Below are 12,203 nucleotides of genomic sequence, written 5' to 3'. Positions count from 1 at the left end.
AGATTGTTCGTTTTACAGCATTAGCGATTTGTCGTTCTTTAAGCTAACTTTAAATGTGAATGGTGTTTAAAAGGTGAGCAAAAGAAAAATCCAAGGAGAAAAAAAACAATCAGATCCTGTTGCATAGCAGTCTTGGATCCATTCCAGGTTTGAAAAGCCATAGGCTTTTCTATAAAACAACTCCAGGTGCTGGATATTATACACTAAGATTGTTATCTCATTACTAGCAAGTTTAAACAGACAGATGCATACACTTAAATAATATTAAGCATATTGCTTTGTGGCTTTTTTTTGTACATTTTTTACAAGCACCTGCACCTAGTAAACACTAAAATGGATAAAACACCTAGGCAGTTGGAGCTGGCTTGATCCTGAAATTCAAATGATTCATTATTATTTAATCATCCCCATCTCTTCCATCAAACTATAGATCAGTGCTCCTCCGAAGCCTTGCGTATACCCAAATCTCATGCCCTGCAAACTCCTTCACTGAAGAACTTTGCAGTGGTGCTTTGGGATTCCTTAAATCTTTTTGGGGGGTCCTGTTGGTCTTGACCTCATGGGCAGGCTCATCCTGGTGCCAAATAAACTTTTAATACATTGCATTAATTAGCATTTTACCAATCTACTGAATATGTGTTACACTATGTGTGTTTTTTCCTGATATTTTTATTGTACATAGCAGCTAACAGGTCTGCTTTGGATCATATTTGTGTAGTGTCTACAAAAAAAGTGCATGTGTTTTTAGGCAAGACTCTTTTCATCTACAGTATAAAAGGCCTTAGGTATAAAAATATACTCCTTTAGTTTAACCAGCTTTTACCTAGACAAGATCAGGTAAATAAGTCACAGTTTTAATACAAGGTATGTTCTCCCCTTACAATGACCATCTCATTGATCTGACCAGAGTTCTGATGTAGAGGAATGTCGTGCTCTGATGAGTTTCCAATCAAACAGACAACAAATGGAGTCCTAGAGATGCACAATAGCCTTCAAACTCCTGTAGAAGGCAAACCACTAATCTGTATAATCAAGCTGACATTGTCAAACCTATAAATAATCACCTGAATGAATGTCTGGAGACTTCATCAAATTCTAAGGCAGAATATCCCTGCATTTAATGAACTTAATCAATGTTATCACTCAATCAATGCTTTTTCCACAAAACATTTTTTGTAACTTTGTATTTTTGTGCTTGTAATAACTAAACCATATTCATAACTGAATCACGAAGTTTGATTTAACAGTCACCGTGTAGTTAATTCTGTTCAAATCACAGAAACTGATTGTGAAATGAAACAGCTAATCGTCCTTGTTGGTCATGCACAGCGGTTAGTTATCAGTATTTATCTTGGCAAATGTGTCATCATTTACACTTGTTACAAGCATGACTATACTCTGTCACAGATGTACAGTATGAAGCCTTTAAACATAAATTAGAAAGGATGTTTCTTTTGAATAAAGAGAAATTTTAAATGCCTGTCTCAAAGTGTCCCTGGGAATATGGAGCTATATGCATATCTGAGACAAACTAGCTGTATTTCTATGTTATGCTAGTATTTCAACACTTAGCTCTCGAGATGCTTAAAACACATCTTCAACAACTTCAAAGCAGTGAAAACAAAAAGAAAACAAAAACACGAACACTAGCTCTATATGGGCTACTTAGTGTGTATAGCAAGATGCAGAGATGTGGTTTCAGTCCAGCACTGTTATGTGAAATCCAGTTTATACAGGTCAGTTTAGCAGGCCAGAGTTTCAGGACACAGATGTTTACTCCTTGTCCCAATGGGCAATGTGAGTTGAAGGTTTATGTGATGCTGGACCCATGTTGCTGCAGAAAAGAAGTTACATGCCGCTGCATGACACTAGTCCTGCAATGCACATGGAACGTTTCTGAGCACTTTATGTGTGGAGACACTTACTGTAGTTCTGACAAAACTGAAAACATCCAGGGTACTGTACGTGTGGTGCCACAACTCATGGCAGTCCCATCATTCTCCTAGATCTATATAAGGAGTTGCTCTCTTCACAATGACAAGACAAATCAAAGGGCAAAAATAGGCTCAGTGTTGTAAGCAACCCCAAATGACTGAAGAGTGCATAATTAGAAACGCTGAGGTCAGCAGAGAGAGTGATTCATGCTGTCTGAAAATGCTTTATCCAGTTATTCACAAGGCTTCTAACCTGCATATTGGAATTTCAGTACTGACGTGAAAAATACAGCATGCATGTCTTGCTGTTTGATTGCTTTTGCTGGAGATCATCATCTAGCTGTAAACGTATTCCCGTGATGATTTTCCAAGGTCTCGTGACCATGGAGCTGTCAGAGCTGTGCCTTGACCTCTGTTTCTGATTGTTATTTCTTTGTGAGGGAAGTCTGATCTCACCTTGTCTACTGTGTGTTTTGTTATGTAGAGAATTATCATGTCATGTCTGATCCACTGTATGTATAATGTGCGTATATGTATACATTTGTTTATTCATTCTTTTAACTAGAAGTTTATGAGCACATAATGCAGTTGCAAGCCTGTCTTTACTCTGACACAGATACACAGTATATACTGTAAGCCTTGTTCTTGAAAAATGATCCAGTGAGCATTCATTCTTTTGTATAATCATATAATGTAGTAATCCAAAAGTGCTTACTAAGATTTGAAAATAATTGTAAAAGTGGAGTGTACAGGTAGCATAACAAGGCATACAATATGTATATACAAAGAAACAGGTAAAGGTATATTCCATGGTGAAAGGAAAAGAAAAGAAACACTAAGTTTTGGCTGTGAAGATTTGTTCAGGTATGCACAGAAGAAGGCTCAACAGCTGAAACTTTGTGTTTCTTTTCTTTTCTGCATGGATTAAACCTTTAGCTGTGCATGTGCAGTCTAAGGATGCTGACGCAGCTACCTGCTTGAACATCTATATGTTATGTTATGTACAGGACTATACTTACATTTTCTTCAGAAAGTATTCATCCCTGATCCAATTTTTTTAGTGAACAAAGTGTTCACCCCTGAGCAAATATTGTTGTATTCTGACCAGAATTTTTAATGCATTTGAATGTTTTTTCCCTTCATTAACACAACATAGCTATTAGAAACTGAGTGGCTCTGTATTATTTCCATTCCTAATGATGACCCTGACTGGGCTCCAAAGAACTTTTAACACACTAGATATAACCTTCTCACAACTCCTATCAGAGTTGTACAGACAGCTCCTTGGTCTGCGTGATAGAATTTCTGCTATGATATGCACTGAGCAACTGAAGGATCTTGTATGAGGGACCTTATGTAGACAGGTGTATATTTTTCTCAAGTCATTTCAAACAAATTGAACTGACTACAGATGGATTCTATTGAAGTTTAAAAGGTGATCTTACAAGGATATTATGTAAGATAAGGATATTATCTTACAAAGATATTAGATGCATCTACTGTAGGCTTAAGTTGGATCGTCATGTCAAATCATTTCAGTTTTTTCAATTGCATTTAAAACATTTCCAAAACTTTCATTCCACTTTGACATTACAGAGTAATTGATGTTAATCACTGGCAAAAAAAAATCTCATATAAACGTATTTCCATTTGAGTTTGTAACATAACAAATGGTGAAAAAATCTCAAAGGGGTGAATATTTTCTGAAGACACAGCAGAGTTGGCAAATAGCCTTGCATGCCTTGCATAACCTCTTTCTGTATTTTTCCTAGAAATAAGCCCTGCAAAATATATTTTATTGGTATCATTAATTTAAGCAGCACAGTACAATCTAAGCAGAAAAATACAATTTTTGTAAAAAATATTTTAAAAGACCTAGTAAAAAAATGTGTTGCATGTTTTTGTTCAAGTGTGTTTCAAAAAGAAAATGAGATTCAAATAAATGCCTTCTGTTAAAACCCTAGGGGATTAATGTACAAGTTTCAACACATATCACATTTAATGAGAGTACAGAATACAAAAATATAATTCCACAAGTTCCATGATAATTGCAGTGTAAGTTTCTGTCTATATAAATGTGTCACAAAGCCACTGAAAGCTTTATAAAAAAGTGAAATAGTGAAAACATGGCTGGTTTTTACAAAATAATGCATTCACCAGTTTAAAACCAAGGAGAAAGTTAGAAAAGTTCATGATAGAAAAGGAATAATTTTTTTTTTTTCATTACGACAACATCGTATCAACAATGGAGGATAAAATACTGCCTCAGAGAAAATGGGAAACATTGAAGTTGATAAAAGAGAAATGACAGATGTAAAGTGGATACTGTACTTCGCTCAGATGTTCAATGAACAAATCAATAACTTGTCTCAGGCTGAAGAAGTTCTCTATTAAATAATGTTAGCATAGAAGAGACAAATGTGTTTCATATGAAAGAAACACTTATAGATAAATACATCATCAAGGCCAGATGGTGTTTTATCAATTGTGCTTAAAGAAACAAGAACTATTATTCATAGCCTGATAGCAAAGGTCTTCCTACAGTCTGACAAGTAACTAAAAATAGTCTTCAACAGAGAAGACTACAAGGAAACCTGATTGAAGTATTTAATGTCCTCAAAGGCAATGATAAACTAAACCCATTGAACCTTTTCATAGCGAGCGATAAAACACCAACCAGAAAACACTGGTGGAAACTGTGGGGAAGCACTTTTAAAACAGAACAATGAGAATGAGAATCAGTATCATTCTTTAAGAAACAGCTATATCACAGCTTCCAAGACAACTTGTCTGCTAAAAACCAAATGAGGAAGATGAGCCAAATGGCATCTTGTTTCCAGACTTTCTTATTTCTTATAGGGATTTATACACCTGTTTGAATTAAGATAATTTACCTGGAATCTTCACTGTTTCAAACTAGGATTATTATTTTTTTCAATAAACATTAAAAAGATATTGCTGAAAGATAAATACAACTTAATAAAATAATTGCTCAAGGTGTATAAATGTGTAGTGATTTTACTGTTAATTAAATATGTCACTTTCTTCTTATGTATGTGAATAAGCAATGTCGAAATAAAAAGGAAAGTAACTTTTAATTTGGAAAGTAACAGTTAATTATCAGGTAATTTCAGGAGTAGTGTAGGAGTGAAGCTACAACTTTAGATAGGTAACTTTTTATTGTCTACTGTGTATTTTTTAAGCTGCTAACAGGATGTTCTCATCTCTTAAAAGAGGGGTACTGCCAGAGACAAATGTCTGTTGTTTATTAGAAACATAAGAACACATCTTTCTCATTTGGTTGCTAGTAGAATTTTGATTCAAGGGTTTTGGTCAGAACCAAGGATGGACAAGTTATTCCACACTTGCACAACACGAAACCAGAGGATGACAATGGAAAATGTGCAAGTGCATTTAAAGAAGAAGAGGCATTTCTTTTCCCAAGAGAGAGTGGGAATATGGAACAAGCTTTTTCAAGAAACTGGATGGTGTGCTTGGGTCAATTAGCTGCTAACTACTAAATGGGCTAATAGGGCCAAATGAGCTCTTCTTGTTTATGACCCTTCTTGTGTTTTTATGTTCTAAACAAATTGTATCAAAACATAAGAAAAGATTAAGTACCTAGAATTAATTAAATCCACTATCTGTAAATAAACATTTGGATTTGAAGAGTAATTATTAAGACAGTTATTGTTCCTGCCATTTTTCTGTTCTTTCTCAACCATTAGCAAGAATTATACCGTGTGGCATCAGGTCAACAGCTAAACCTGTGCAGCCTGCTTTAGTACTGTTCTACGTGAAGTAACCTGTGGTGGTAATTATAATGTAACACTATAGTTATTTCTTGGGGTGCAGGAAGGAAGTAGCCCAGTTAATTCATCACTTTCAGGAAGATAGAAATGGTAAGTAGGGGAACCAGTTGTTTTAAACGGGCTTCCGCTGCTCTGATACCACAGCAGCCTGAGGGCATCCATTGAAACCTCAACCTCCGGTGGCTTACAGTGCTGGCAATGGCTTTCACCTCTTCAGAGAGAATTAAGAACCAGTTATAAAGAGATGCTCAAAACGAAATCCTCTCAATGCCTGGTTTTAGGACTCTTTATGACGAGCTTTACTATAGTTTCACAGCCCGAAGAGAAAACTTGGCCCAGAAACTTGCAAAGCTTCTGGGATGAATTTTATTTTTTAATGTGTCACTGGTGTGTGTACTGACGTGGCATTGTGAACATAATATAATATAAATGCCGAAAGACAACATGATGCGAAGTGTATCGTGTATGAGTTTAGTTTACATCTTATGTCAGGGAAAAGATAAAGAACCATGCATCTTCAAAATAAAATATTTTAATGCTTTGTTTTCTAAATTGTAAGTGAAACTGTTGATTTTTTTTTTTCTGGGTAATAAAAATGTTTTTGTGATGTGGCTGTTGTGATCGCAAGAATGCTGTCAATTAGAAACAGAAGGACCTTGATCCATGGTTCATACAACCATGTAATATTAATTTTCTTGTTTGAGTCAATAATGGCTGAAGTTTGAACTCAAAATCTCTTGGTTCCATCACGGATCTCCTGGATTCCTTTTGCCAGACTTGTTTATTTGCCTGGCTCAATGTTTGTGTTGAGAGAAGGAACAATCTTGTCCTTTGAAGTCCTGACTGTTGACGTTACATATACAGTTGGCATGACTTGCATGAAATGAGCGTGCCATATATAGTACAAGGCACTTCTTTTTATTATTTTCACACTCAGCCAATGGGAAAAGTTTGCTCAGGCCTGCTGGGTGCATTGTGCTTTTTCTGACTGTGCTTTTAATGTTCCCCTACAGACATCTCCATAACAATAGAATTCACTCCCTGGGAAAGAAATGCTTTGATGGGCTCCACAGCCTCGAGACTTTGTGAGTTGACCTCTGACTTGTTTAAATTTTAAATGTTTTCATTAAAATGCAGAAAGTATGAGCAAAATGGCATAAAATGCAGACAAACACATACAGCATGAGTATTCTTACTTCCAATAAATCTCCATACAGGTGCAGTATTATTGGCCCACAAGGACCACTCATCTAAATATATTTAGCCAAGATTAACCAGTTTTGGTACAGGAAACCATTTAAGTGCAGATCAGACTTCATCTGATTTTATCTGCTCTGGAAAACTAGACCTATGGTTTATTTCCTTGTAGTCTGCTCAGTACTGTTTTCCATTATTGTAAATCTGTGACGTATTACTGTTGGGATTTTTCAAGCCATACAGTATGTGTAATTAGAATTTGAAAACAGATTGTAACAAGATCAAGTTTAATATTCTAGATTTTGTGGTCCCTTAAACTGCCTTGCAGGAACTGCTTGGCAAATCGTGAAATTAAGTTTGTCCATCAAAAGGGATTTTGAAAAGCATCTTTTTTAAATAACTTGATGGATGGATAGAACCATGTACAAATATTTTTGGTTTTCAATACCTGGTTGCATTATTTATTGGATGTGAATTTTCTCAATTGATATATAAAAACCTAATTCATTTAAGTTTATTTTTAATTGTTGGAGTAATACCATGTAGTATAATGCTTATTTTATTTAACTGCAGCAAAATGCAACTTGACAAATTGATACACATAAGTGTTGCTGTTATAGCTTGATGCGTGACATTTGCAAACCATTTACTACAGAAGTGTCATTTTTCTGTTTTTATTTTTTGATGATATAGTTTTAAATGAATAATACTGACATCGAAAGCTCGTTTATATTTTAAATAGTGAGTAGATGTGTTACGAGTTCGGTAATAGGGACCGAACCAGTGAGTGAACCCACTTGCAGGAGCGAACAAAGCCAAGTCGTAATCCGAAAGCAAACCGTAATCGTAGGAACAAGCCGAGAGTCCAGGGGGAGCAAGATATCTGAAAGGGAACGTGTACCGAAGCCGAAGCGTGATCCGAAGTCGTAGTCCGTAGAGCAATCCGAGAATCCAGAGGTAGCCAGTAATCCAAGACAGAGCGAAAGTACCAATCCAAGCCGAGATCCAAAGGGAAAAACCGTAAGCCCAAATCCAAGACAAACACAGAGCAGAAGAAGCGCAACCAGGAAGCTCGATAGGGAAAACCAATACTGAGCAACGAGGTAGGGAAGGACAGGTGTTTAAGTAGGATGAGACGGGGGTGTGGTGGTGAATGGGAAAACTGATAGGTGAACTGATGGATAGGGGCTACACCTACTTCTGCCTCCTCCGTTGCCGAGAGGCAGGGATCGTAACAAGATGCTGAGCTCACGTAGTCATGAAGTCAAGTGATTTGATAAAAACAACAACTTGTTTTGTACTTAGGTCGGGTTAAAATGTCCAGAATCAGTAGATTACATATCTGTGTAAATATCAATTCAATTTAATTGTAATTTTGAAAAACACAGGAATAGTATAATATAATAGTATAAGTCAATCCACTAGTATATAATAGTATAATATATGAATTTGAACAATGAAGATATGTCAGTTTCTATCAACATGATTGACTCTGTGGGAAAGCTTTCCAAGAAGATAAGATGTTCTGCTTTGACAATCAGCATATGATTCCAGATAAACCAGGAAATAGATTCTGTGAGGGACAGTCCGCATTCTAGAAGGCAAAGGGTCACCACTTCAGCCCAAGACCATCTGATCCATCCACATAATTGATTTTTTAGTGTAGTGGCTACAGCACAATACATTTCTCAGAGATTTAACCTGCACATCAAACGTATGAGTGGATCTCTCCATCTGCCTGCTGAGATGCCATTCAGTGGTAACATATTTACAGCAACCTAAAATTGCCATCTTCTCTGGACCAGAGAACATCGAAGGTATTAATACAGACTTAATGACCACTAATACAGTATATGTGGCAACATCATGATGATTGGTGACTTTTACTATTACATTAATAATTATAATAATTGCTCACAGCACTTTTCTGGACACTCCACTCAAAGCACTTTACAGGTAATGAGGACTCCCCTCCACCACCACTAATGTGCAGCATCCACCTGGATGATGCGACAGCAGCCATAGTGCGCCAGAACGCTCACCACACACCAGCTATCAGTGGGGTGGAGAACAGAGTGATGAAGCCAATTTATAGATGGGGATTATTAGGAGACCATGACTGGTAAGGGCCAATGGGAAATTTGGTCAGGACACTGGGGTGACACCCCTAATCTTTTTGAGAAACGCCCTGGGATTTTTAATGACCACAGAGAGTCTGGACCTCCTGAGTCTAACATCTCACCCAAAGGACGGCACCATTTTACAGTATAATGTCCCCATCACTATACAGGGGCATTAGGATCCACATGGGCCGCAGGCTGAGCACCCCCTGCTGCCCCCACTAACACCTCTTCCAGCAGCAACCTTAGTTTTTCCCAGGAGGTCTCCAATCCAGGTACTGACCAGGCTCACGCCTGCTTAGATTCAGTGGGTCACCAGTTGTCAGTTGGTCAAGCCAATGTACGATGTACAGTAGATATCGGTGCAGATTGAGGACAAAATTACTGCTCATTATTACACTAGCAAAGTCCTTGATTTTAAGGTTCCTGCAAGCCAAGCTGAAAGGCATTGGTTTTCCAGCAGGACAATGTGAGATCGTTGAATTACAATGATGTGACTTCAAGAACAAAATGTCAAGGTCATACTGTGGACAGCTTTAGTTCCTGACCTGAGACCAACAGCAAATCTCTGGGACCAACTTGCCAGTATTATCAATAGGACATGATCATATGCAGCCAACCTGTTCCAGCTGGCTAAGTTTATAGTGGCAGAAACCTCCACAGCAGTCTGTTCAGAGGCTGATCAGGTCTAACCATGAATGTTTTTAAGAGTGTGTTAGTGCTCACGGAAGTCACAATGCATGAAACTTTTAATTATTTTTCTTTTTGACTGTGTCTTATTTTACACTTGAAACTTAACATGTTTTTTAATCTATTTTAATCACATTTTCTGTGATTGTGATTGATAGTGGTACTAATAGGCCTAACTGAACACGTACTGTAGATAAAATGATTGAGGTACATATTCATTGTATACTTAGAAAATGCTGGTCCTTCTGTTAAAAAACTAATTAACTGACCTCAGTATATATATACAGTATATAACAATATCTACCCATATTTATTATGCAGTTTGCAATGAAAGTTCAAGATGGATAACAGCAGCCAAGCTTAATTGACCTCAGCTGTCCTAACTCATAATCATTCCTGACGTCACTTCCTCAATGAAAAAAATATAAATACTATATTTCTTTCCTTCGCATTTTTTTTATATTTCTCCTCCAAACCATCTCCACCTTTGGAGTCCCACTTAGTCACTTCTCACTCTGCAACCGGGTCCCAGCCTCCTTGTCCAAAGGCCAGAAGGAGGTCCCTCAGCCAAGCAAGTTGAGCCAAATTTACTCTGGAAAAACACTCAACAAATCATTTTTTTAATACACTTAATTCTTGGGTGTTGTTATTCCTCATGAATAGTTATTTCATCAATAGTTACTTTATATGAAATTTTCAGTACTCTGAGTTTAAAAACAAAAAGTTCAGGAGACCCTAATCTCTCCCACTTCTCTTAGTATCACACTCTTCCCACCCCATTTTGAAGCAGCTCCCTGGCATATCATTCATTAAATGGGGGTGGCAATAGCCCAGTCCTTAGGAACGTGTTGTCCTTGTCCTTAATCAGGCAATACAAAACAATAAAAGCTCATGAATTTACATCACTCCTCAGCGCCGTTTAAATTAGGGTTAGTATGTACTACTGAAATACTTGTTCAGCGTCAGAGCTGTTGCCTTGCGTTTCTTTAATCATGCCGTATCATGATTAATCATGCTGGGGGCCCTGGATTCAATCCCTGGAGTGCTGTCTGCATGGAGTTTGTATGTTCTCCCTGTGGATTTTCTCCAGGTCCTCCAGTTTCTCACACAGTCAAAAAAAAACATACTCTTTGTTATACTAATACAAATATAGAGGTGGGTTAATTGACTTCTGGGAAATTTCGGCCTAGGTGTGAGTATGTGTGTCTGTGTTTGTGTCTGTCTGCCCTGCGATAGACTAGCATCCTCTCCATGGGTTGCTCTGCCTTGCACCTGTTGCTTACTGGAATAGGCTTCAGCTCCTCCTGCAAGCCTAAATTGGAAGAAGGGGTTAGAAAATGGATGTGCTGTATGCCCACAACACCATCCGTTTGATAAAAAATATATTTTATTATGCGAATGATAACATTTACATGATAGAATAAAAAATAGCCCTGAAACAATCTCTCTGGCTACTGTTACTTAATGTTGAAAGCTAAATCCTTTGTTGTTATCTCTGAATGTGCAGTCACAGCTTTACAGTCATTACTGTCCATGCTAGTGTTAGTATGGTATGTATTTGGAGGCTGTTCTCTCTTCAATACAAAAACTATTCATGACAAGGCTGCATGAGTAAGCTCATTTCCTGTGTACATAATGCTTATACAGTATTATGAGTGTCTAACCCAAACAGACCTAATAAAATTAATGTAGTATATTTGTTTCCGTATACTCAAATTAAATTTGTGGTTGAGCAAATAATACCTGTTAACGCCCTTTCCGGCCAGCTTAATACCACATTGAAATCATTTTAATTTAATAGTATTTTTTATAAGTTCGTTCCACTGTGTTGACGTTGTGGAAGTTTGCATCTGGCCAAGTCGAGGAGTCACCCTAATGCAGTTGTAATGCAGGACCACCTGTGCCCTAGAAAAGGATCACTGCTAGTAATTGAAAGCATGTGAGGACCTAAAGAAAACTTTCTGTTGATGGGAGCAGGAAAAAGTCAATGGAAAGTGTTGCAAAAAATAGACTGCACTTACTCATCACTATACAGGATGTAGCAGGGATTACATAAGTGTATTACTGGAAACATTTCAAGGAATAAACCACTGTCACAGCCTACATAGGATAACGAGATTGGCACAGCACGTACTACACATGCATACATTAGTGCTCAGAACCAGATAGTTAGCGGCTCAGAGGTGCAAAGATATTGGTACTCCTTGTGTTGTGTCTCCAAGGCTCTAGAAAGATTACAAGACAAAAGTTGGTTCAGGAAACCAACAAATTTGATACCCTAATTACAGAGATGAAGAAAAACAATGCTGTTCTCTCCCACAGTGTCTCTATACATCATGTTGTGTTTTTGAATGATATTGTGAATACACATTTAGAATCTTTTAAATACATGTTTTTCAGTTGTTTTCAACAGTAGGATTATGGTCCAGTCCCTTTTGTGGGAAACCAAA

The 12,203-nt window shown here is 37.2% G+C and overlaps 1 protein-coding gene across 2 annotated transcripts in view; it reads left to right on the top strand.

Moving 5' to 3' along the window:
- The window catches only part of LOC102694225 (leucine-rich repeat-containing G-protein coupled receptor 5), a 95,459-nt gene that overhangs the window by 64,182 nt on the left and 19,074 nt on the right, over positions 1-12,203 (top strand). For both annotated transcript variants that reach the window (XR_011190065.1, XM_006633587.3), the window contains exon 6: positions 6,760-6,831. Coding sequence is in view for 1 of the 2 variants with exons in the window: in XM_006633587.3 (XP_006633650.2) it covers positions 6,760-6,831 (72 nt within the window). In the remaining variant the exon portion in view is untranslated. The remainder of the gene's footprint in view (positions 1-6,759; positions 6,832-12,203) is intronic.

Source organism: Lepisosteus oculatus, chromosome 7 (genome assembly GCF_040954835.1).
Source record: "Lepisosteus oculatus isolate fLepOcu1 chromosome 7, fLepOcu1.hap2, whole genome shotgun sequence".
Lineage (NCBI taxonomy): Eukaryota > Metazoa > Chordata > Actinopteri > Semionotiformes > Lepisosteidae > Lepisosteus > Lepisosteus oculatus.
This window is presented reverse-complemented; position numbering and strand designations above follow the sequence as displayed.